This window comes from Haliaeetus leucocephalus, unplaced genomic scaffold, assembly GCF_000737465.1.
Source record: "Haliaeetus leucocephalus isolate CR32 unplaced genomic scaffold, Haliaeetus_leucocephalus-4.0 Scaffold656, whole genome shotgun sequence".
NCBI classification, from domain to species: Eukaryota; Metazoa; Chordata; class Aves; order Accipitriformes; family Accipitridae; genus Haliaeetus; species Haliaeetus leucocephalus.
In genome coordinates, this window is record NW_010973092.1 from 12,845,079 (window position 1) to 12,872,111 (window position 27,033).

The following is a 27,033-nucleotide window of genomic DNA, read 5'->3' on the forward strand; positions in this document are numbered from 1 at the left end:
GGTTTACTCAGACTGGACTCTTAAATGCTCAAGAAAAAGGCACAGATTAAAAGAGACTCTGATGACTCTTTTGAACACAGAAAATGGGATGTTGTTTATAAGAAAAAAAAAATACTGCTATGAATTGTATGGGCTGAAAAAGTCAAATATTCTTCTCTGTTCCTAATTATTGGCCTTCATTACAATGGAATTTAAATTAAATTGTATAAACATATGAAATAAAGTCTCAGTATTAGGAACTTTTTCTTTTGTTTCCTCTATGTACAAATCTTAGTATACAATTTTTACTTTTCATTATACATTTACTACATACTCTTTTCCAAACTGTGTGAGAGCAACTGCAAAATATGTGTTTCAAGAAAATGCTTTGCATTCAGAGAGAATCCACGTGCTTTCTTGGCTGGCAGTGCCAATCAGAATTTAGGAAGAGATGACAGGTTAGGGAGAGTATCCACTCAAATGTAATCATCCTCTACCGGTTCACCATTGACATCACAGTAATGGATGAAGATAGCCACCACACGTTGGAATACACCTTTTTTCATCTGGCGCAGTTCAGAGATCTCTTCTCCTATTGTTTCCATACAGATGTCTGCAGACAATTGTCCTTTCCTTCGGGGTGCATAAATAGTAGCTGTGGAAGTCACATAAGAACAAAAACTAGAGTCTTTCCCATAAAGAAATTCACAAGCGTATCTGTTTTGCATTAAATGAGATTAAGATTGGAAAACAAAGCAAACGGAAAAATCTTCCATTGAGCAACCACGTTTAAGGAATATTATTCAAGCAGAAAAGGTATTCTGCCTTCCCCATGTTTAAACCTTTTGATAGCTCCAATACTCATTTAATGTATGCAAAATCCATATGTCTGTGAGTGAAGGGAATCCCAGCGCATAACAAAGCCTTCCTCCTGAGACTTATCTGACATGCTTTCAGGTTATCCGTTTCAGTGATCACTTAAATGTTTTATAAACAAGAGCAATTAGGGATAAAGCAGCAGCCTTGCCTTTATTTTTTATGGCTTTAACATCATGTTTAATCTAATTACTCTTTTAAATCAAACACATATCAATTTTTTATAATTCAGACTACGTACTAAACTACAAGCATTAAGTCTATGAATCAGTTTCAAATAAAATAAAAATAAAAAAAAGAAACCACAGAGAAAGGTATAGCCAAAAAAGATTTCTTCCTCATCCTCTTGAGCTTTATTCCCTTGAACTGGAGCTAGATAAGAATATCCAAAACAATGTCAATTAAAAATACCTCTAATGAAGAAGATTCTAAGATTTTCCTAATTAAATAGTGGAAGTACCTATTTTTCCCTGCTACCAAGCAAGGTTCTTAGTTGAGCCCTAGGAACTGCTCACTGTAATATTTTATAAGATGAGCTCCTAAATAGAAAGAGGTCTAACTATCCTAAACTCTAACCCACGTCATCTCTGTTTCAGAGTTTTCAAGTCCAGTTCTTTCCTCTTTTCTCCCAAGTTTCTGTGACTCTCATTTCTCTTTGCTGGACTGTCTTCAGCCTACCTTAACCACCCTTCATAAAGCAAAGCCAGAGGCAGTAGTCCAGCTGAGCTTTCATGCCAGTAAACTCCACAGAACATGAATTGCTGGGACTACGCATCACAATGTTAGTTTTGTATGTCTTTTAAATGCACTCATTCTTCTGGATATGACAATCCCATCACGTTTTTAGGCTAAGCACCAGACTGGTGCTCTGATTTTGTCAGTATTAGGGGTCTCCAGCTGGTCAATACCCTGTTGTAGCACTATGGACCTTTCCTCTGCTGGACCCCCTCCTCATCCAGCGCCCAACACTGCTAGTAGTTATTTACAGTCTACCAAAAATAGCATAAGAATTAGAAAACTGAAAAATAAAGGAATGCATTGTCAGCTTGGGACCAAGCAACAAGTTAAAGTTCTTTGAACACATCAAAAAAGATTACTCACTTCTCTCATCATCCTCAAAGTCATATCTAGCATAGCTGTTTGGCTCTGCTGTTCTCAGTGATCTCAACCATGGGAAGTCAGTAATCATGGAGTAAGGGGCGCCATCCACAATGCCTAGAAGACAGACAGGATGAGGATATGAAGAGGACAATGTCACTCCTGCAGCATCAGCACCCTTTATCAAGTAAAATTCACTGATATCACATAGAGTGGTCACTCTAATGCAGGAAAAGCACCTCCTCACTTCAGTTCCCCCACTCTGTGCCAAAGGTCCTCCACTTTCCTCACAAGAATTACTACTATTCATGTCTCTTGTAACTTGATGCAAAGTTACTTATCTTAGGAAGAGACTGATCATCAGCTTTCAGCTCTCTATAAACACTCACCTTCTAAAGTGTAAATATCTCGTCCCCAAGGGTACTTAGTGTATTTCTTCAGGTCTTCATCAGTTCGTGTAGCTTCAGGGAAGAATTCATATTTAATAAGCTCTCTAGAGAGAAGGACGAAGAGATTACAGCCAGTAGCAATAGGAAATGCGAAGGCAGAAGGGAGAAAAACTAAATGGGAAATCCTACTACACAACCTTTCCTTTAATGAGCCTGAATCCATAGAAACACTCCTCTAAGACCCTCACACAAACTCAGTATGCAATCCCTTCACTTTTGAGAGTAACTGCAGAAAATACATATGGTTTAGATGAGCAACCAATTAAGCCACCTTTTAAGCATAGCTTTCTATCTGTAAGGAACAATCCAGCATAGCTGCAACTAAACAAAACTTCAAAAGTAAATTTGTTCTCTTAGTCATTTTAGTGAAAAACCAGGACAATAAAAACACTGGTTTAACACAGTTGGATGAGAGCCACTGTATACAATTCCCTGCTGCTGGGAATTTTTGCTCCTCAGTAAGGAGCTGATAATGACTGCACATCATCTTCCCCAGAAACTAACATTATTTCTTGGAGTAAATCAGTCTTTCTCTTTTTTTAATAAAAGGAACTTGTTCTCAGATTTGAAGATATTCCTCAGCCATCCTGACTGCTTCAATGTTCAATTGCATTACTGTGGATGGAATAGAACTGGAGAATTCTACAGTATTTTTCATATGGTTAGGTTTATTTAATCTACATTTTGTATTAGATACATCTTGACATTGAAATTCTACACTGGACCATCTAGAATTCAACCTTTGCTAGTCAACAAACTTTTTTTTTTTTTTAATTTGGCTAACAGAATACAGCAAGTCTACAGCTTGACTGAAGCTGTAGGTGCTGAATCAGGATTGAATACCTTTTCTGTAAAGTTATTGAAGGGCAAGTACTCACTGGTTGATATTTGCTATTGTGTCCATCCAGCTCCGAATGCGCACCTTATTGCGGACATTAGGTGGGTTACTGAATTCATGAATTATGCAAATGTGGTATGGATAAGGGCCACTAAATATCTTTTGCTCGAGAGTCAACGTGTCTACCTGTGAAAGGCAGCAAAGAGATTTGTAACCAAGAGAAACAAAGAGATGTGATTTTAGAGTCAAGAGCAGACATCTACCAAATCCCCCAAATTCTGGGGGAAAGAAATTTTAACAGCATACATAATCAAATACGTGATAAAGCGGAGTACAACTTTCCTAGTACAGCTTTGCCAACGAATCTTCTCAAGCAGTAGAATCTGATGGGAAATATCTGTTTTCTGATTTCACAACTCCAATATGTAAGTAAACTTTCATAAAATCACATAATGGTCTAAACTATGTTCACTTTCTCAGAATTTGTCTCTGGCTTAGGGGGAGGGGTTGTTTTTTGGTCGTTTGGGTGGCTTGTTTTGTTTTGTTTTTCCTAACAGTCTTACCACTGTCCTCTAAGAGCTAAAGCAAGAGATGTGGTTTCAAAGAAAAGCCAGCTTTTATATCAAATCATTCTTTCCTCGTTGGTCAGGCAAACTGAGCCAGAAAAAGCATTACTTTGCATGACAGAAGCAGCACAGTATAATACAGAATGCTCTGGTGAGAGTGATAAAGTCAAAAAACCATTCTGAATCTTAAATTAAGCCCTCTTAATTACTTGCCAAATGACCTCAACAATTCACTAAATGTCAGTGCTTACATTTCCTACACGTAATCTGAGGGAGGAAAGGGTGGCTGCCAGTACCACAACTGTCTTGGAACAGTGTTTAGCATCAAAAAAGATGCATCTTTCAGCAAAGTAGTATTCAAAACACTACCTGCTGTTACTAAATCTAATAGGACATAGGTTAAAGATTTCAGATACCTATGCCTACGTCATGCTTCTGCTTATACAGAACTACAAGCTGACTTAGTAGCATCTAGGTTCTTACAGTTACTTTTAGTTATTCAGTTTGGAATGAATTCAATGCATCATGATTTTTTACAGTATCTTCTAATGCAATGAATATTGGAGATGGTAACATTAAGTCTTAAAATTCAGTATCATCCAAGTTCCAGATCTGTAATAAAAGCCTTGATGGTCTAAAGTTTTAATAAACAAGTTTCTCAGAGTTGTGTTCTTGTAACATTTACATTTCTTGCATTAATTGAAAAACACATGAAGCCAAGAGTGGTGAAAGAATACAAGCAGAACTTCAGATCTGTTCATGATTAAATGATAAATGAAAGTTGGTTGTGTACCTGTTGCATTGGACGAAGATAAATGATCCGGTTTCTTTCTGGTGGCATCCTGAGAATCTGATCCAGAACCTGATCCATGTTTAACTTCTTGCACTGGGCATAGTCAAACCGATTGACAACTGGTGCATTTTCTACTTTTAAGTGTTTCAATACACGGCACCTTGTAGCTATAAATCAGCAAACAAAATTATTAAAAGAAATACAATACTGAAAAGACCTTAGAAGCCTCCCATCAGAGATTTTCAAAGTCAATTGTTTCAAAAGAAGGCAAACAAGTAATGTAAGTAATAGACAATTACTGAAGTAGTTTGGATAGCTGGCAACTTAAGTATATCAAAGAAATAGACCAGCTGTTCATTTCTTCCACATTATGATCAAACTTCTAATTTGTGAACTTGTAAGAAGAGTCCTTTTAAAAGGGCATGTCCAATTTAATCTAACAATAACCTTTTTCTCTCTTTTTTCCTTTCACAAAGCCCCCTGAAATGGTCCATGGACTGCCACAACTGAAAACCACTGACTTCAAAAATCAGATCAAATACAGAGTATTGTGAAGCCACACAATGTAAAATAAAGCTATTTCCTTTCTAGCAATGATGCTCACCTAATCAAAACTAGTTCAAAATTAATATATGTTCTGAAGTATTCTGGAATAAAGAAATAATTTCTTCATTCTCTGCTAAGTAGAGATACCTCATCTCAGAAGAAAAAGTGTTATTTGTCATAGATGTTGCAGAAAACAATAAATGACCCAATGCTTCAATACAGAACTAGTCACACACCCTGGCATGTGAATCTAATACAGCCTAAGTGCCATAATTTAAAACAGATTTTTATCATGTCAAGGAGGAAAGTATCATCATGTCAGCTAAACAATCTATAGAAGCAGGAAGAAATGAGAGAAAAAACAAGGTACTCTGAAACTCATTTCATCAGCTTCCAATTACTGTATTATCACTCTTCAATAAACATCTCATCTTCTTGTCATGTAATTTCACCTGTTGATTTTCAGATATTAATCTTTATTAAACCTGTTACAACTTATAAGGGAAGAGACATTCAAACTGAGAAGCAGTAATATTTGGTGTTCTAAACATCAGTCTGATATGTAGCAAAGCAGCTGATGAACACAAAATAAGCAGTGGACTGATTTTAATTTTCAGAAATTTCTACTAATGCTAGGTGGAGGAGGTACACATGACATTAACTACATACCATGTATGAACATCATTTTGGGACAGTCTTTCAGTACCAAATCTGTTATTCCACAATTGGTCAAGGTGATTCCAACAAGGTTTTTGGATTTCAAAGTCAGTACCTGGTGAAAATTAAAAAAAAAAAAAAAAGAAAAAAAAAAAGAAATCATCTATCAGGGTAAAAACAAAGAAAAAAATAAAATAAACTGAATTTTAAAAGATACTGCCAGATACAGAAGGATATTAACTGGATACTAATCAATATAACACAGCTTCTGTTTGCAACACGTACTTCAGACAACCAGGCTACTGATGGCAATGAGAAAAAAAGAACATGCTGCTGATCAGATGATGTTGCTGATCAGCAACATCACAAAACACAAAAGAACAAATTCACAAGACTAAAAAGAGAAGTCATATCAGAAAGCACAATTTCTATCAGAAAACCTAAGTATCATCTGTCAGGAACTTCAAATTCTCTACTATTCAATTTCTGTTTTTCAACCACGATGACAAAAATGGCAATTCTGGACAGTTACATTGTTTAAACACAAGAAAGAAGGCATGGCAGAGAATTATGGTTTGAACTTCCCGTACTAATGTATTTTACCAGTGCTATCTCAGAGGAAAACCTCACACGGAGGGTTGAAAATTATATATGTAACCTACTTAATCCTCTAGAGATAGAAAAATAAAGCATGCATCAAACTCGAGCAGAATCATTTCCAATAGCATGAGCATAGGGAGAATGTAATAAGAAAGGATTTTGGGGGGGGTTTATCTAAATTTTTCAAAGTTTTATCACTAAAAATTCTAGCAAAACTTCGCAGCCCAAGAATGAAGCTGACAAATTATACAAACAAGATTAAACAGAGTTCTATTAAAACAAAGTAAACACATGTAAAGAGAAAAAAGAAGCACTCTGCAATGGCTTCTTTCAGTTCCAGCAATTTAAGCTATTTCTTGTAACCACAGGTAGTTAAATTTAAAAAAATAAAACAATACTGTTCTTTCAAAATGGCATATTTTAAGAAGAAAAATCACGTACACAAAAATATCTTTTATGCTAATTACAAAAGCTGTAATGCATCCTAGTAGCCAGAAAAACATAATGGGACACATTCACAAAAGCTATCTTAAATCAGCATGGCTAAGTTCTTCACTGGACAGAGAGGGCAAAATAAATGCAGGAGGCTCCTCTACAGCAGAACTCAGAAGAGAAGTTTCAGTTAGATGTTCAGAGTCACTCTCTGAAACAACCTCATGCTCGGCTAGAATATAAGCCTTGGGTAAACAGCCTCAATACAGTGAAGCCAGACCTTGCAATTTTGCCTCCCATAACTGATCTTCACTGCAGAAAAATTAACTCATGTTACTTATATACTAAGAGAACCTCCACCCTGCAAACTAACAGCTGAGTTGCTATGTCCAGAGGTCATTATGTATCCCATGTTTCTTTTTAAGAGCAGTAGCCTATGCTGTCATTTAAAAATATATATGCCAGAGAATAAATTTTTTTCCTGCATATCAAGAAGGACACTGTAGGAAGGCAGGACTTCATGCAGCACTATAGCCAGGAGCATCTGACAAACTTCAAGTTTAGCTTTAGCTTATACTTTGCTCCGCTCAGGCCAGAGTATCATTGCACCTAACAGAGAAATTTCCTGTATATAGTTAAGATCAAAGAGAGCAGCAACATCAGTTACAACTCATCTGGCTCTAGACGGAGGACAAGCTTGTATAATTATATCATTATCCATAAGCATCCCCAGCTGATAAACCGTAGAAAGTGAAGAAAAAGACCTTACTTGAACATGATCATCTTCAATAACTGGATCACTTGTACTTGTGGACTTGTCAGCTGTCCTTTTCCGCTTTGTGGTTTGCCGTGGCTTTGGCTTAGCTACCTCTGGAAACAGAAAACCAGAAAAATCTTTCCTCCGTTTACATTTCAGGATAACAACAGAGGCATTCCCTAGCTGCAAACACCCAATAAGAACATACATTTCTTACATAAGCAGATCAAAATACCTGTCTGGCTTGAAAACAACTATATCACTTTTCCTTGCACAAAAACCAGTTTCAGGTTTGTTGCTCAGTATCATTCATACTAAGTAACTTGGGGCAGGGGGGTGGGCTGTTTATGGATGAAAACACAGGAATGCTGAACCTACAAAGTTCAGCATCACAGAAAGATGCAGAGCCAAGAAAAGAATAGAAGATTGTTAGGTTACACTTGGTTCTCTGCAGCAAACAGAACATTCTTGACAAATACAAGAACCAAAGTAGCTTTAATGCTTTAAAGAGTAGAAATAATCTCAAGCTGCTCAAAAGTCTGCTCTTTATAACTGTCACTAAGTTTTTCCTAATATGGCAAAGGATGCCCAGGTATAAAATACTCAGATGTTCCCAAGCTGCTTCTTACTCCATTTCATGTACCAGTGACATCAAATTCCTGCTTGATTTAAAAGGTGAGGCTTTGGAAAGAAATTATGATAGATGACCACCCTTACTTCCTACAGTAAGAGACAAAAAATGCCCTAGAATTAATTTTCTGTGATTAACAGATCAAAATGAGAAATTATTTTACTGAAATTAAGCTTCGGCTTTTTTGTTAAAACATATGGCATGTTCACAAAGATCCACAATAAAGATAGAAGTGCAAAACATTAGAGACTATATATGAACTACTTCATGCTATGCTACCATTAACATTAAAAAATATCTCTTTTCCTACTTAACTTCATCAAATTCCACCAATACATGTAAACTATTAATTAACATGTGACATTCAGTGGGCCTATGAGCTCCAGAATTCAGGCTACTGCTTTAGAGGATCTACAGCTTGAAAGATTAGTATTAAGTACTCAGCTTTGTGGCACCCATGAATCATCATCTCCAGAGAAATTTTTTGACAGTTCCTAGAGTATCTACAGATAGTGAAATACTTCCTAGCTATATTATAGGAAAAACTTTCCAATTTTGTGTTTAATTGTTCAAGGTGCAACCCAAGGCCAAGCAATCTTTACAGAAGGTTTAATATAACATGCATTCTAAAATGTGAAAAGCTTGCTTCACTACAAATGCAGACTAAAACAAGTTTTAAAAAACCCCACATTTTTTACAAGAAAAAGCGTGGCTTAAATAAAAATCAAAATTACACACTTGAGTCATCCTTTAGCCAACTAGTCTGTGGTGATAATGCTTTCAAAATTTCACTGTCTTTAATATTTGACTTGTTCCACTGTTTAATACGAGTAAAAAATTTGTAAGGGGAAAAAAACTTCTACTATCAAATACAGGTTTGTTTTACAGAAGCCAAAAACCACAATGTCATTTATGCTAGAATAATAGAAAGCAGTCATATTCAAGGCACATTTTTAGACTATTTATGGAAAAAAATTTCCAACTCTGCAACAAAGCATTTTCAGGTTATACTCTAATGAGTTGTATATCCTATCCTAGTGAAGAAAAGCACTGTAACAGCCAGGCAGAAGAAGCCTCACTGTCCTATGTATTAAACACAGATTTAAAAGATAAAATGACACATCAAGTCTCTTCCTCAAGCATCAGCTAATATCTGATGCTTCAAAGAGGAAAATAAGTGCATAAAGGTATACACATAACTGCATGGGGCTGGGCAAACAGTTCTGACTTGTACAGGCTAAATATAGGAAATACTGAGACGTTTTTCTCCGTGAGCAGAACAGATCTTTTTCCTAACAACTGAAACATGAAAACAGAGATACTTTCAGAAAGACACCCTAATTTAATGTTTAGATCTGACTGACTTCATGTTTTTGTAATGGATGAGGATAGAGAAGAAATATTTTCTTTTCATTTTTGTAGACTAGTTACTAATCATAGTGGAGCAAGGTAGAAAACAGACATTTTAAATTTAATATCAAGATCATTTCTTCAATATGAGATGCATCTAGCTACAGAACAATATCCTAGGTGATTTAGGTTTTGTTAACACTTGAGAATATTAAGACAAACTGGAAAGACACTAGGACGTATTGTGTTTGAATCATTGAACGTTAACAGAGATACAAATTTGCTATGAATCTCTTCTACCTCCAATGCATGCAGCTCTGTAACTAGCACTTTTCATTTTTCAGTTTCATTTTACTTGCTAGATATCTCAGCAAAGAATCCTGGATATATGACGTAATTATAAAGTGTGCTATGCCAGACTAAGATGATTATTTTGGAAAGCGAGTATATTTGGAAGAAACAGCAAGTGTCCCTCTCACATGTATTCTTTTCTCCCAACATATCTGGCTTCATTCAAGCCCTTCAGGATTTTGGTTTTATTTTATTGTTTTGTTTGGTTTACAGGATGCAAAGCAAGAACCTATCCAACAAAAAGACAATCTTCAATAAGTTCGATCACTACACCTTATACGCTTGCAAGTAGAATTGAATAGGCAGGTGCACAAGTTTGGCTCAATTATAATTATGGCTTTCTTTATTGGCTGATAAAGTATCAGTTACTAACTTCTGCCTTCTTGCTAAGATCTGAGCATACCTGCTGTCTTCTTCCTTTTAAAGGGAGAATTTTAATGGGGGAGACAGTCTTATGTTTCAATGAATAACAGCCTTCACAGGAAGAGAGAAGCTGTCAAAAGAAGTTGCATTTGGTTTTCAAATGAGTAAATCAAACACTGTTTAGTATGTACGGATAACACATACAGAAATACTTGCATGGAGAAAAAAGTCACTGGCACTCTTTCAGAGAGATCTGTTATTTTACCTAGCTATGGCAGTGAAGTCAGCCATTTCTGTTCCATCAATATTCTGACCCTTTAACAAACCAATTAGTTTTAAATGATTAACCAATAAACTTCATGTTTAGCTTCAGTATTATCTGTGGGTGTTGCAGTTATTCAATACTATCTCATGCCAGCACAGTAGTTTACTCAGATATTAATATAGGTCATACCTGACTCTGACACCAGAGGGACATGGGACAGCTTGCTTCTAGCTCTTGTTAGTGGTCGGCGAGGATACTCTTCCTTATACTCCATTTCACAGCTCCTTCTCTGTGAGCCCATGCTCTCCTCCTCACTGGCAGGCCCACAGGCGCTCCCACTAGTCCTCTCATCACTTGTCTCTCCTGGAGGCCCACAGTTTGGCAGAGTCCTAAGTGCAAAATCTGACCCAGCGCTGTTTGGTCCATTCCTGGAGGCTCCACTCGTGGATGGGCATTCCCCATCGCAACACCCACTAGTCCTCTGTTGTGCATCCTGTGGCTTGTAGCAGGAACACCTGGAACAAACAGAGCTCTCCTCAGTCTCTCTCTTGCTGGAACCTTCACTTTTACAAGGCGAGCAGACACACTGCCTGGATTCATCTCCAATTGCTGGACTGGTGCCAGCAGAGTGGCTATTAGCTGTCTGTGCACAGTCAGGGCTAGGAGAAACAGCACTGCAGGAGCTGGATGTTCCCGTTGATCCTGTAGCATTACTGCAGCCTGGGTAAGAATCCTTGCTTTTGTTCCTTTCAGGCATGTCACTTGCTGCTTTCATGTCTGCTTTAATCTGCTCACTTGTTACTTGACAACCTTTCTCACAGCTGCTTTCCTCAGTATGGAACTGCTTTGTCTGGCCCACTTGGCTGGCACTACATCTCTTCCGCAGTGGTGTCTTGCCTTTTCCCCTCACTGTAAGAGTTAAGCAAGAGAGAACAATGAGACAACCTAATACACAGTTTAAATAAATGCTGAGTGCTACTCTGTTAGAGACTACTTAAAACAGAAGGCAGCCTAGAGGCCAATGACAAGTCTTGTCAGGACCATACCACTATTCACATGCTATGGTAATTAGTAGTATTTCTAGCAGTTGCTGAATCTCTGTAATGTCTTGAAGCTATTTTTGTAGTGATGTGCTGGGGTGTTTGTCAGTAAATGAGATACATAATTGCCAGAGAGACTAATATGTTCACAAAGCAGCTAACTGGTTAAAAAGGCCGAAGCATAAAAATATGAAAAGCACACTGATAATAGGCTCCTGTTTTCTTAAATATGAGGAATAAATCTGAAGAATTAAATAGTAACATAGACAGGACTAAAGTTCATGCTTTCAATAGCAATCCTTAGCTCCCCGTCCTGGGTAGTGAAAGTGGTGTCAATAGGTTACAGTAGACTCAGTTTATAGATGAATAAAAAACCATAGCGCACAGTGTACAAATAGCAATTGGAACTTAATGTCTACTGTCTTAATCCTCTCAGCTAACTACACTAAACCAAGCCTGGAAAAAACATTATTGGCACTACAAAAGTTTATGCAAATTGTCTCCAAACACAGGTTCTTTCAAACCTCAAACCACAACTGACATCTACACTATAAGCACAGCACTCTACAGATTTCCAAGTTCAAACCACCAGTCTTGAAATGTACTAAAATGACAGGGAGGCTGATGTGTAGGGAGTATACTAGTTACAATAGGAAGATACTTGATCCATTACAGCTTTGATATGTTCTAGGCTTTGCAGAAATTAAACCAGTACTAGACCAGTACATTTCTCAGTCCTTCACAATGCAAGATCCTTATGTTAACTGCTTCACTAAGTATTTGTTAAGGCCTAATACTGTATGTACTTCATCTGTCAATTATTTATAGATCAAAAATCGACTTCAACTTCCTCCTTTCTTGTGTACATAAGAAACTACTTCACTTAGAATACAAAATTCAGGAAATAGCATGTCATCTATGTTGCTGGCAAGGACGTATATCATATGGCATCGGAAGCAGGACTCGGACTTGATGCCACAGATGTGCAGGTTATAGCTGTAAACTCAAAAGACCGGGAATGTCCTTTTCTATGACTCTCTATAGCTGTCATACTACAATGAAGTTCTAGACTTCTAACTCTGAATAAGTCATAATAATATATATACACTAATAATAATAATAATACACATACACATGCTGTAATAGTAAGTGTTGTTCAGAAGTGAAGACAGTACTGAACATCAGCCTGAGAATTCTAAATAATCTCCAAAGCTCCCATCAAAGTAAAGTTGATCTTAAAGTGCCCCCTTCAGGACACTCCCACAGGGCCCCAATGAACCAAAAGATGTCTACAACTCTCACGCATTTGCCCCAATGGTTACATTTTGTTTCAGCAGCAGTGCTCTGACAGATGAATCATATAGACAACATAGCTGCAAATTTGGCTTCACAGACATGATAAATTCTGTGCACTTGGAAATCCAAAAGAGTTGCAGGTTTCTGCATGCAAAGCAGTGCAGCACCACTATCCCTGTGTTTCTGTACAGCAACTATGTGATAGGAGCTCAGAGACACGTGTCCTTACACCTTAATTCTAGATTTACAACAGGAAGAAAAGAGTACGGGGCAAACAAACAAGCATGCCTGTTACAAAGCTAGAAATAAAACTGAACAAGGTGGAAAGACTGAACTTAAGAATAAATTTTGCTTAACAGTGCCCAGGAACCAATGTGTTCCACACCTGAAGGTTCTCTAGTTTCCACTGGATCCCTGCTTTTCTCTTCACCATCTGAGTAATTCTGTGCAATGCTGTTAGAGATGCAGGCTCTTGAAGTCCCCATGTTTTCTTCCTCATCCTCACTGTCTGAATCATGGACAGTAATAGGTGCTGCTTTTACGACAGGCTGAATGCCACTTGGTCCTGAAAACAGTAGAATACCAACAGTTCATGTAAAAATAAGCCAAGCATGGATTAAAGGGCTGAAGAACTTCTAGAATTGCTTTACAAAATGACAAGAGATGAATTTGATTCAATTTACCCAACCATTCTGTGGGTCCCTCATTAAAATCCAAATACAAGAAGAGCAAAACACTGTATTTCAGCATTAAAGAACTCTAGTTTGGAAGGGGAAGAGTGTCACAATGTAAGACAAAACACAGGTTTTCTGTAATGTTTCTTTACTTCAGAACAGTTTAAAGGTTCTTCCACAATAGTATGAGTAACTGCACCAGTTCATATTATAAGCAGTCCCTGAAACCTTCACCACAAAGGCAGAAATGTTGGTCAGAACATCTGCAATTATCCTGCTAAATCCCACCACTGGAAGTGGAAAGGAGAAGCATGAATTATCAAGCTTCAGTATAAATGTGCTTTGTTAGTTACCTCTCTTGGCTACTAACTGAAGGCATTAACCAATCACAATGATGTATCTGCCTGTGAGTAACACAGGAAATGAACATGAAGTTAAATAACCTTTTCAGGAGCTATCTTGAAAAAGTGAACAGATCCAGCATACGTGTATGTTAATGTTGTTGGCATATTTAGTAGAAAACTATGTTGTCCAGCAAATAGTGGCTATAAAAAAAAAAAATCAAGACTGCCTTATGTCACTAATACAAATGCAGTTAGCATTGGAACAAATTGTTCTGGCTTAAAAAAGAAAAAAAGGCAAAAAAGAATCTACATGCTGCAGTGAAAGAAGTAAGGTAGTGAACACCAACATAGGAACATGACAAGTTCATTCAGGCATTCTGTCGTGGTTTAACCCCAGCCAGCAACTAAGCACCACGCAGCTGCTCTATCACTCCCCCTCCTCAACTGGACAGGGGAGAGAAAATACAAAGAAAGGCTTGTGGGTCGAGATAAGGACAGGGAGAGATCATGTACCAATTACTGTCATGGGCAAAACAGACTCAACTGGGGGAAAACTAATTTAATTTATTGCCAATCAAACCAGAATAGAGTAATGAGAAATAAAACCAAATCTTAAAACACCTTCCCCCCACCCCTCCCTTCTTCCCGGGCACAGCTTCACTCCCAAATTCTCTACCTAGCCCCTCCCCCCCAGCAGCACAGGGGGACGGGGAATTGGGCTTACAGTCAGTTCATCACACGTTGTCTCTGCTGCTCCTTCCTCCTCAGGGGCAGGACTCCTCACACTCTTCCCCTGCTCCAGCGTGGGGTCCCTCCCAAGGGAGACAGTTCTCCATGAACTTCTCCAACCTGGGTCCTTCCCACGGGCAGCAGTTCTTCATGAACTGCTCCAGCACGGATCCCTTCAACTGGCTGCAGTCCTTCAGGAACAGACTGCTCCAGCGTGGGCTCCTCTCTCCACAGGGCCACAGGTCCCGCCAGGAGCCTGCTCCAGCACAGGCTTCCCACAGGGTCGCAGCCTCCTTTGGGCATCCACCTGCTCTGGCATGGTGTCCTCCCCGGGCTGCAGGTGGATATCTGCTCCACCGTGTACCTCCCTGGGCTACAGGGGGACAGCCTGCCTCACCATGGTCTTCCCCACGGGCTGCAGGGGAATCTCTGCTCCAGTGCCTAGAGCACCTCTGCCCCACTCCTTCTTCACTCACCTTGGTGTCTGCAGGGTTGTTTCTCTTACACGTTCTCACTCCTCTCTATGGCTGCAATTTCTGTGCCCCAGCAACTTTTTTTCCCTTCTTAAATATGTTATCACACAGGCGCTACCACCATCGCTGAGGCTCGGCCTTGCCCAGCAGCAGGTCTGTCTTGGAGCCAGCTGGCATTGGCTCTATCGGATATAGGGGAAGCTTCTAGCAGCTACTCACAGAAGCCACCCCTGTAGCCCTGACACTACCAAAACCTTGCCATGCAGCCCCAATACAGCTTTGGAGTCTTTTATTACACTGGGCACACAAATAAGGCTTTAAGATCAAGATATTTTACTCCAATGCAAAAGAAAACTGGGGACTGTGAAACAGACTTTAAACCAGAATAAATTTCTTCACAGCAGTAAGCTGTGCTAGCATCATTATTCCAAACACAGCAGACAATCCAGTTGAAGAAAACCATCCAAAACCAGCCTTACACTGAAAATTTAGCCCCTCAGGAAGGGGATACCAAAAAGGTAGTTTCTTCCAAAAACAAGAGTTACCTGCTTGCTCTTCATCAACCTCCATCGGAACAACAGCCTGGCTGTGAGCCGGGAGCTCATTCTGGCCCTGCCCAGCAGCCATCCCTTCTTCCTGCGCCACCTCCTCCATCTCATTCAGTGCTGAAAAGATTAAGATGAGGTCAAGAAGAGGAAACAGAAGGAACAGAGCCCATAAGCATAGGAGGAATTCAACCGGTACCCACAGAGAGTCAGAGAATCATCAAGAAATAAGTAATAGCTGCCTTGATTCCTTCAGTGAATCTCTAGGTTGCAAGAAGTCTCTCACAGATTTGTTCTACATCTCTTTAGCCAAGGCCCCAGCCTAACTTCTGGGGTTTACTTCTCCCAAATCTGCTACTCCTCCTCAAAAGTCTTGTTCTACTGCAGTAAGCAGCACAACCAGGCTTTACATATTCACTCCCTCCAATGAATTCTGCCTTTGCTGGGTAAATTTAAAAATATACCATCTGACACTGCAATGTACTCCCAGCTCTGACCAGAGTTGCCTAGAAAACATTTCACACTTCCACAGATGAGTATCACACTGAAACTCTACACTGCTAAGATCTGTACCGATATATATCACTGAATTGTAATGGGCCTATAACAGCTATTAGATACAATATAAAGACAGCTTTTATCACACAGGTATCAGAGATGTGCAGACAGCCCTCAGAAAAGATTGAAGTTACGTACCAGAACTGAAAGAGCAACAAGCTTTCAATCTACATTTGTATCTTCTCTAGGACCCTATGTAAGTGGCAATGCAAACAAAATCACTCCCTACAAAAGTTCACAAAGATCAGAGATTACCCTCAGCTGCAATCTGCTGCTCTTCAGCTTGACCATCTTGCCGCAGCTCATTCTCCTCATTCTGGTCATTTGGGTGTTGGTGATTGTTGTGGTGGATGTTTGGGTTATTGTTATTCTGGTGGTTATTGTTGTTGTCATTGTCATTGTTAGAGTTCTGATTGCTGACTAGGGCAGATGAGACACCAATTCCTGTGCCTGCACTTAGGCCCACACGAGCACAACCCTGACAACAAAGAGCAACTATTAAGATTTGAAAACACAGATACATTATCTCAACAACGTATTCTAATGCCAACAGAAAAAGCGTTCTGTCAGTAGTATCCAGGACAGCAGAACAATATGCACGTGGAGAACAGGGAAATCATTGCTAATACTTCCTTATGCTACACATTGCAGAGATCCATCTTAAGTTTGGCAACCCAGAAAACTAACACTCTGTTAAACTCTTAATGAAAGGGAACTCCACAAAGCATATAATCTTACGTTATTAAATTGTATTTCATTTGCTATGAGATCATACAACATCAATACAAATAGCAGATTATATAGTCTTCCCAGAAAACCGTAGCCTCGAGATAAAATTAATTATCAAAGTATTTTTTTTACATAGGCTATTTTCTTACATTGCAACAGCTGTTACAAAGATTTGTGTTACATTGTGGAAACGGGACAACAAAGAAATAAAATTCCTAAGCTCTGAAAGCACTCCAACAGGAGAACAGTACCCCCATTTCACCCACTACAAAATCATAAAAATGCCTTAACATTGTAAACAGATCCCTAAGCCTGAAAAAAATCATACAAAAAGCAGCAGCAAAATGAAGTAGCACCAGAGACCTCAACAGAAACACAGAATCAATGTGAGTCTTATTTCCTGGTCACATATTCATACAATATCATACCTTGCCTCTGCTCCCACCTGCAGAAGAAGCATCATTCTCCCTAACATATGATAATAGCAACTGCAAACCAAAGCCATTTATTTACCAAGCTATTTAATTACAACTTTTAAAAGACTGCATAACAGCTGGAGCTTACCATATTTCCACTGAGCTGGCAACAATAAAAAGCAAAACCGTTCCCCGACAGACTCACCTTAGGAGGTTCTCGGAACATCTGGTCCAGAGAAATAAATTCTAAGCTTGGCAATAACTCAATGAACTGACTAAAAGAATCTAGCTTTATCGCATGGCATCGCACCAGGGTGAGGTCAACCAGTCGGGTCCACCTTGAATGATCTGCGGAAGAGAAGAGATGCATTTCCTGAAGGATTCCTATCTCACTTTTTTTTCATTATACCCTTTTCAGATTTGAGAGTAGACATCTTCTTTATCTCCATTCTGACTGTTACCAGCATCTTTCTGGTTCCAAACCAAGCATCATCTACTGTACTTAATAAGAAATAGAACAAGCAGTACTATGAGCAGAAAAACTCTGGTTTAGTATCACAGCAATTCATGTAACATCTCTAAAATTTCAAAGGTGTGCAATACCTGTGATCCAATTATTTGGGTTATGTAGATGTGGGCAGTTGTAAATGACCAGATACTTGATGCAAGAAAAAACTTCATTTACAGCTTTCATACCAATATCTGTAATAATTCCTGGATTTTCAACCACATCAGCCAAGCCGTACTTCACCAAGTCTCCATTCGTCATTTTACCTATGAAAAAGGTTGAAAACACAGCAGTAAATTCCAGAAACTTGTCTTTTATAGCATGATTTTCTAACTCCCTATTTTAGTTCAATTTTGCAAAATGGATCAGATTATTACTTCAATTCAATAAAGCTAAGACTTTCCCAATTTCAGTAGGAGTTTCAGGCAGTGAAGAAAAACATATTTGGCTGTATGATATCACCAGCCTCAATATGGGTATGTTAATATTCTTTTTAATCACTCTTACAAAATTATTGAAAACACACCAACTTATTTAATCCTTGTATTTGTCAAATAATTTATGTACATAAAAAAATGTCATACACTGTAATAAAAACTCATCAACATATCCTAGATGAAGAGTTTCAAACTGTGGAAATTCCAGTTCAGCCATCTTCAGAGCAGAAAAAACACCATCTTTGGTCAAGGAAGGCTGGATCCGCACTTCATGCAACCTGAATGCAATTAAGAATTGTTCCTATTAAAAGGCATGCCAAAACACAATCGCCATAGAAACCACTCAAGAAGCCCTCTCATAATAAGAAGAAATATTCTTTCAAAAATGGCAGGATTAAGAGGGTATTTGTTGTATCTTTATGGCAATATTAGGCAGTTACATAGCAATATAGTTGTGAGACTGACAGCACCACACTTTTCAGACATAGGTCTAAGAAAAAGGCTTATGACACAAAGTGATTCAGAAATAGACATAACTCCAGTTATTTTAACCACATAATACTCCTGTTCTGTAAAGTTTAAATGTTCATTCTTTCAATTTTTGAAGTTTGTTCTATTTCTTCATGTTCTTTGACTTCATTACTAAGATACTTATTTTGAGAAAGGAGAAGGGGGGAAAAGAAAGATCTAAAGGCCCATACCTTCGTGCAGCAGTTATGATGAGGTAGCCAAGATCCACTTCGAGTGCATTCTTGCAAGCTCCCAGAACTATAGTGTGCAAATTCCTAAAACCTCCTGGCAAATAAAAAATAAAAAATTAGTTCACTTCAGTCACCCATCACAACCTTAAGCCTTATACATTTCCACCAGTGTTGTCTGGACAAATGAATTAACAAAACACATCTTTTTTAGCAAATCAATAAAACACATATTTGCACCCAACTCCCCTCCAATCCTGCTAGTTCTACTCACCAGCAAATGCAACTGGAGGGTTAGCTTACCAGTCAATAGTTCATTGCAGTTAAAAGATCAAAACAATACTCAATACGGAGCCATATTTAGCACCATAACCATAGTTCCAAACTTGATACCTTTAAAATAATGATCAAGAAAGGATATGCTACAGACAAAAAAAATGCTTCACATGCCTCCAGTATTTTGTAATATTTTTATTTATCTGGTTTTTTTGTTTTAAGTACATGGGATAAGAAGTTTCATACCTGATCTCCAGCTATCTTCTACCACGTGCTGGATAAGTCCTCCAAGAAATGGAACGCGAACCAGTTCTAAATGCTCCAAATTTCGAGCAGAAGCCAGGCCTGTCACTAGGGGAACATACTTCAGAGAATTTGTGGGTCCTACACAGAACAAACCAACATAGACAAAGAAGGTTTCTCACTTAACAACATTGAACGTATCGCACTAAAGAATTTTAAAATGTCCACATATATCCATCTAGATCAGGAAGTCAACAGAACTACATAACACCAAATAATTTACAGGAGCAGGATACATTTCTACCCAACACCTTGAATAAAACAATGACTGTTTTCAGAATCCTGTGTTCTAAGATTTCCATTTACAGTTGGTGCCTATACAGCTTTAATAGAATTAGATTTCCTACATGCTAAAACATCCCCTCCATATATGAATCCCTCTTACCGGCACAGTTCCTCATGACAAAAGCACGTAAGCTGATACAAAGGAAATCTTTAAAAGGCTGTGGTTTGGTGAGTCTCACCCACTTCAAATAAAGATGCCTCAGCATTGGGATACAAGGAATCTCAGGGACGTTCACCCCTAATAATACATAAACAAAACAAACATTTTAAACAAGGTTTAAACTATAAACTCTAGGATAGATTTCTTTGGATTAACATTCTGGCTTTAAAAAGGAAGTCTTGTCTTTGCTATGTGGCATGTGAGAAAAACTGTAAACATTTTAAGCACAACTTCTTCACCTTAGTCTGTCAACACAGTTTTTTAGAATTTGCCCTTTGGGCCTGCTATCATATATATAGCACCTAATATTTCAAAAATGCCACATGCCAAATTTCCTCTCTTAAAAAGAATTACAATCTTGCAGAGTTTCAAAGCCTTTAAATTCACCTGTGTTGAAACCAACTACTTCACCATTACCACACTCACCTACTAAGTGCAAAGTCTGAATTTTAGCTCCTATAGGAATTTTCAGCTTGTTCTCAGGAGGAATGGGAAAAGCACCATTACGATTACGAAACTTCCCTAAAATGTGAACTTGTGGCATGTATGTCCAAATAGCTTCCACCAGCTCTAAATGAGAGGTCTCAACACCCTGGATAAAAGGAAGCAAAGCAAACGCTCTAACACCAGTTCAAGCAACAACATCCTCTTAACCACGTAAACTTCTCAATAACACAAAATACATAATGCAATGTGTTATTTCACTTTTAATTTGTAGCCAGACCTGCCTCTTTAAAAGCAGAGGGATCAGAGTTTTAATTCATTTCTGGACTTAAGAGCACCTGTGATTCCCACTGGTGCAACTAAAAATAGTACTCAATTGCAAATATTGTCACAGTTAACTGTTACTCTGTACAGCCAGATCTGAATAAAACCCTGGGTCTGAACACAAAGCCCTGTAAGCAATGAGTCCCTGCCACATTTCTTCCGCTCTGTTAACATGCATCACCTCAGCTGCTGAAGGAGGTTCTCTCTTGAGTCTAACCACTCACCAGCAGATTTGGACAGGCCTGCAAAGCCTCTAAAACTCCAGGAATACTGAAAGCTTCATGGCCACGGACTCTGCGTCTTTCAAGATACCTGGGATGAAGACCATAAAGTTGTTCAATGTCTGGCATCTTCCTCAGCAGCGTTAGGAAACTGGAATCAGTGAAACCTAAGATGACAACAGCAGATTTGGTATTTGTGTGACAGTAAACACCTAGCTGTAAAGGAAAAGCCAAATACATTGTTCTTTATATGGCAGTATAAATTCGACAACGTCGAAAGATATACTCAGTGAAGCAATAGCTTGTCTTCTACTTCCAGATTCTAGAAATCATGACCTACATACTCTTCTGCCTTGAATTTTGCAGGCTTGCTATAGGTTTCCTTCAGTGGAGTTGCATGGCTACAGGGTTAACTATACTTTCTCCCTTCTCAAATGAAGCACCTCTGCAGACTGTCAGGCTTTTTCTCTCTATCTTTCCTGGAATTCCATTTATCAACTACATGGCTCAAAAATGCCCAGCTGGATCAGTTATATGCAGTTCATCACTATTCACCACAGCTCACAATTCTCAAAGAAATAAAACAGTTTCTTAAAGCAAAGGATTATTTTAATCTAACATAAGACAACACATACAAAGGATTTTAAACTAGTAAGTTACCTGTATTTACATCTATCTAAGGTTAGGTCTAACCATCTACCTGATATTAGCCCTAATAAATCTAACTTTGCAGATCCTCTAACTTTTAGAATTCACTCATTTTATCTCTCTCCCCCAGCAAATCCCAGCAGTGTAATTTATATCCAACAGAAATCCTAATACTCACAGGGTTGACCTAGGTTGCCAAATTTATCTATTGATCTGAAGATGGCTTGAGGTGTGACATCAAAACTTATTTATTCTTACATTGTTAAGTGTTGGCAGATGAGTTGCTCTCTCATTCCATTGTATTTTTTCCTGCCTGCATGCAAACAGCCTCTTCTTGGATTAACCCTTGGATTAACTCCCTTACAATAATCAGACAAACACAGATTGTATTTACAGATTGCTACAGAGAATCCTCATTTCTGCTACAGTAGTATCTAACATATATATCCATACACACACAGAGATAAATTTTCCAAACCACATACACAAGGAAGCCACCCAAATCTCACAGAAGTCAAAAGGAATTAAACATCTAACTCCTTTTACTGCTTTTGAAAATTTACCCTACATATGTCATTATAAATACCAGGATAGCACAGACAGTTTTGCTCAATACCACTTTAATGCCATATCTTGAGTGAGTGCATTACTCACCAGTGGGCATGTATTCCCACCAACGGCCTGCACATAGATCCACAACCTTCACTACTCGCAGATAAAGAGTGACTGCTTCCTTCAGCTTCCGGGACAGGCATTCCATGCACATGATATCCTGCAAGGGAAGGTACCTTTGGGAGAGGAAAAAACACCCCTCTGATTTATCAAAGGTGGATCCTTTTCGACTTTTTCCAAACTAAAGAGCATCCCTAGCATGACTACACAAATTCATGTATTTCTAACACCTAATAACATTAATTCAAAGAGAATTTTCACACCATGCTCTAATAAAGTGTGAAATTTTGCTAAGCACAATGACTCACCAGTTTTTGACACTGAATATAGGATATTTAAGGTACAAATATAATATAAAAATGGAGAGATGCTTTAGTTCTCTAATAAATACTGCTGACCGAACCATTTGCCACAATAGTTTCTACATGGTTTAATTAAAGGTACTTTCACCTTCTAGTACATACTAGCATGCTCAATTTGCAAACATTTTGGAAAGCTACTGTTTTTAAAGAACTTGTCAGTAAGGTATTATGTTTTGAATATAATAGGCTTAAGCAAACATCTTGGAGAAGGACTGTGCTGTAGGGAAGATTATATACTCATCCAAGTTCCCTTCCGCACACTATGAGGCAGATGCAACAATTTCAAACCATGCACCTCAACTATGTACTACCCGAGATATATTTCTGCACTGAAATCAATATTAAAACACTTGTTACCATACACTGGTGAACAGAATTAAATCACTTATTTATTTCTTCTTCATTCTACCATTCATGACATTCACATAAATTAATTTTCAAAGTATCCAAATGAATTCTGGGACTGAAAAAAACATTTAGCACCCCTTTTTATCCAGTTTTTATCCACCAGTTCACTCATGGTACCTCTACACTTTGTGAATACTATGTGACACAAGCATCAATGCAGGTAAATTGAGAATAAAATAGAAAACAATATAATAATAAACAATAAATTGACTTCCAACAAGCTGTTTACCTAAAGATGTGGCAAAGCACTTCATGAGAGAGTTGGTTCATGTAATCTTTTGGCTCATCAGCTTTGGTAGACTCAGAGCCTTCCCTGTTCACTGAGCATGGTTTCACATTTTTCCGCCGGGGACCCATATTTGCAATGATTTCTGATGAAAGAAAATGTTCACAATGTTATGCAAATTCAGTGCAACTGAAAGAGAAAAGGGACAGAGTAGAGGAGGACACACCAGTTAAGCTTTGTTTACTGAAAAAAACCCAGTAAAATCTGCCAATAAAGATGAGCCCCAGTACAGCTGAATTGAGTTAACTAAGAAATAGAAAAATTCTTCCAACAAGTTATAGTTTGCCTAGCACACGAGGTCTCAGACAAAACCTGACAATTATTAGATAAACTAGGAACTAGAAAGTTCCTCTAAGCTAAGGGAAATTAACAAAGAGGAAAATCACCACAGGTTTCATCACAGATCAATTCTTCTGTGTGAATAACATGTCTTCAGGATACCATCCACACACTAGTTGACCAAGACAAATCACAGGAAAGCTGTGCAAAGACTACAGAGGTTACCAAGCAAATACTAACTAGTCATATTCCAGTGAAAAAGAAAGCCCAAAGCCTCTATCTAGCAGAAAAATAAATAATTTCCCTTTTAGAAAAAACAGGCTCCTACTGATCATTCCCCAAAAATGCCCTATTAAATGTCCTCAAACTAGCTCTTCTTAGAGGTTAGAATACCAAATAAAATATTCAGGTTGCTTAGTTAAAGATCAAAGCTCCAGAAAAAACTGAAAGACCTTGCCTCAGCAGCAACGTGCAGGATATCCTCTCCTCTTTCCCCTTACTGAATTAACGTGTTCATGTCTACATTGTTCCTGAGTACACATACAGACACAGGAGGACTGAAATAACAATAATATATGTTTCATTTAAAAACATACAAATTGATTACAAGTAGTAACAAATAAGTAACTAAAATAAATATGAACTTAATGTTAATATTAGAATAACTGAATTAACACCTCATGCAGATGAACGGCATGAGAAACGTCTTCACTACTGCTATTTAGCTGAGGAATGCTTTCTAGTAAGTAGGGTAAAGCATCATTAACTCAGTAAACCTGTTTAACAGGTTGAATACCAAAATTCAGTGGATGAGAAGAAAGAACTTTAAAAAAAGACAGATTTTGGAAAACTTATCAGAGATGTGTCTGTTACTGCATTCACTGTGATGTAAATATACCACAGTGTTTGCTTCACATTATGGGAAGTGGCAACTGGGAAGACAAAGTACCTCATAAAAATGAAAAAGAGAAATTTTGCCTTCTCCAGCACAAGGTATTTATATACTAGCACAAAATTTGTAATATTGATAGCTTCACTGTGATCTAATTGTTGACAAATGTGCTTTCACACATTTTTGTATGCATTTTAAATTAACAATGGTATGTTGTAATAATTAATTTTATTTAAAATGTTATTCTAAAAATATTAAAATAACTAAACTAGCACCTTCTGCCCATCAACAGCATGAAACATATCTCTACTCCTTTGGATTGGCTGGGACTTCTTCAGCAAAAGCTAGACACTGAGTTTGCTGCCTGCACACATACTACTCTCCCTTTTGGTGCACACTGGAAGGGTTTAGTATGTTCATAATACTGCACTGTAATGTTGTTCAACTTCATGAAGCCCCAAATTGACTTCAAGCTACTTATGAGATTGCATTCCAATGAAAATAAGTATTACACAGACTCCCAGTGAATGTCACCTGATGACTCGGTTTGAACAGAGGGCAGGATACAACGCAAAAAATTCTAGATTGATGCAGACACATGACGGAGTACAATACAGCAGTATTTAAAGGACAGCATTAAAAGGACTGTGATTTAAAGTAAGAAAAAGAAATGTATTAACAAAGAGACCAGCATATAGGGAAAATGTCTGAAAGAATACTGTAAGATTTAAATGCAATGAGCACAACCTGCCCTCTGAGTTTGGACTGTAGCTTAGTTTGGCTTCTGCCATTAAGTAAAGGGGAAAAAGAATGACCTAGCCTCTTATGAGGCAGCAGTTTCTGCAAAATACATGCCCCTCTTGACGCTATTTTGAGCTAACGCATGCAGCTTTAACATCTCATTCTACATTAGGAAGCTGACCCCATTTAAAAAAAAAAAAAAACAACCTTCAGATATTTAATAAACCTGACAAAACAGAGTTTTTGCTCTCCCCAACTCAATTAATTCAGGAGAGTCTTTGTATGAAACAACAGCTCAATGTGTTATCTTCTTGATTAATAACTACTACACTGAACCTAAAAAGCTTTAAAAGCCACGGGGAGACCCACACTGCCCCACAGAAATGACAGCTTTAGAGAAAATTTGGGAGAGGATAGCTAGGAACGGTCAGGCAAGTGCTAATTTAAGAGGCGTGTTTCCTTATGGGGAGAAGGAAAAAAAAAAAAGGAACAAGTTTATTTTTGCTTAGATAAGCGATATAAAAGCAGGTTTTCCCACAGCCCTCTTCGCTGCAGCCGGCCCAAACGCCGCCGTTCCCTCAGCGAAGGGGGGGTGGGGGGTGCAGCCGCCCCTAACGCGGCGTCTCAGGGCCTCCCCTCTCCCCCGCAGCAGCAGGAAGGACAGCAGTTTTCCTCAGGGCCTGTCACGCCGGGGAACGGCCCTCACCGGCCCCGGGCCGGGCCGGCCCGAGCCCCCGGTGCCGGACAACGGCAGCCCCAGCCGGCGAAGGGGGACAGCGGCACCGCTCCGCCCCACCAGGCCCACCCGCCGCGAGACGACGGGAGGCGGCAGCCTCCGGCTCACCGAGCTCCGCCGTACCCCCGCCGGCTCAGCCCCCCCGCCGCCGGCCCGTCGCTCCCTACCTGTCCCTCAGCGCCGCCCTGTTATTGTGGCCGCGGGGGAGGGCCAACCCCGGCAGCCGCTTCCTCCGCCTCCCCTTCCGCCAGCGCCGCCGCGCTTCCGGTCCCACTTCCGGCGCCGACCGGGGGCGGGGACGCCCCGCCCCGCCCCGCCGCCATCTTGAGGGCAGCGAGAGGCGGGGCTTTCCTGCCGCCATCTTGAGTGCGGCGTCGCGTCCGCCATCTTCAATGCGTCGCCCAGGGGGCCGCCATATCTGTGGTGGCTACGGTTCAGCCGCGGCCGGCCCCTCGCTGCCCACGCTAGAGGTCCCCGCGCGGCCTCCCACGGCCGCGGCCGCCCTGCTCTCACCTCGTCCTGCTCTCACCTCGCCCTGCGGCGGCTGGCAGGACGTGTGTCCGCTGACTCGGTGACCGGGCAGAGATCCCCAGGTCAGACTCCTGAGAGCATTAAATGCCTTCTGAGCTACAGGGACATAAATTCGGTATTTTGAAAGAGAAGGAACTGAGGAAACCCTGAAAGATTGGTCAGTTCAGGCAGGACAACAGCAAGCACGCACGTGTGGCAGTGTACCCTTGAGGTGTGGATTAAAACAGCTCACAGGCCACAGTGAGACTCTGAGGTCACTTTGCACACATATGGAGAGGAGTGTAATTTACAAAAAATTACACCCCTCCCAACGGGGGACAAGCCTTACAAGAAACAGTGCAAGTGCAGCAGTGACCTGACCTGAGCTGGCTTTGGTGCCCAATAACTCCGAGCAACACACCACCTCTCCTGCCCTGAGTGACCACCATAACAGACGGAGCCCAATGTCGTGGGCTAAATGAACTCAA

General features: G+C 39.4%; 1 protein-coding gene across 4 annotated transcripts; it reads right to left on the minus strand.

Moving 5' to 3' along the window:
- On the minus strand, positions 1-26,282 carry FBXO38 (F-box protein 38). 4 transcript variants are annotated; one of them, XM_010579096.1, is made up of 22 exons: positions 26,203-26,282; positions 23,331-23,472; positions 22,314-22,447; positions 21,015-21,178; positions 20,449-20,614; positions 19,963-20,100; positions 19,521-19,658; positions 19,002-19,095; positions 18,448-18,578; positions 17,959-18,129; positions 17,561-17,703; positions 16,466-16,688; positions 15,653-15,772; positions 13,273-13,452; positions 10,741-11,460; positions 7,604-7,704; positions 5,815-5,917; positions 4,600-4,766; positions 3,281-3,426; positions 2,343-2,446; positions 1,957-2,070; positions 1-634 (listed from the first exon to the last, which is right to left on the minus strand). In XM_010579096.1, exons 2-22 carry the CDS (start codon positions 23,456-23,458, stop codon positions 456-458), a joined length of 3,564 nt encoding a protein of 1,187 aa, XP_010577398.1. In that variant the 5' UTR covers positions 23,459-23,472; positions 26,203-26,282; the 3' UTR covers positions 1-455. The 4 variants fall into 4 exon arrangements, with proteins under 4 accessions (XP_010577398.1, XP_010577399.1, XP_010577402.1 ...); XM_010579097.1 differs by having other exon boundaries at positions 23,331-23,516; positions 26,203-26,231; XM_010579100.1 differs by lacking the exon at positions 26,203-26,282 and having other exon boundaries at positions 21,015-21,102; positions 22,314-22,431; positions 23,331-23,451.
- Positions 26,283-27,033: the final 751 nt, after the last annotated feature.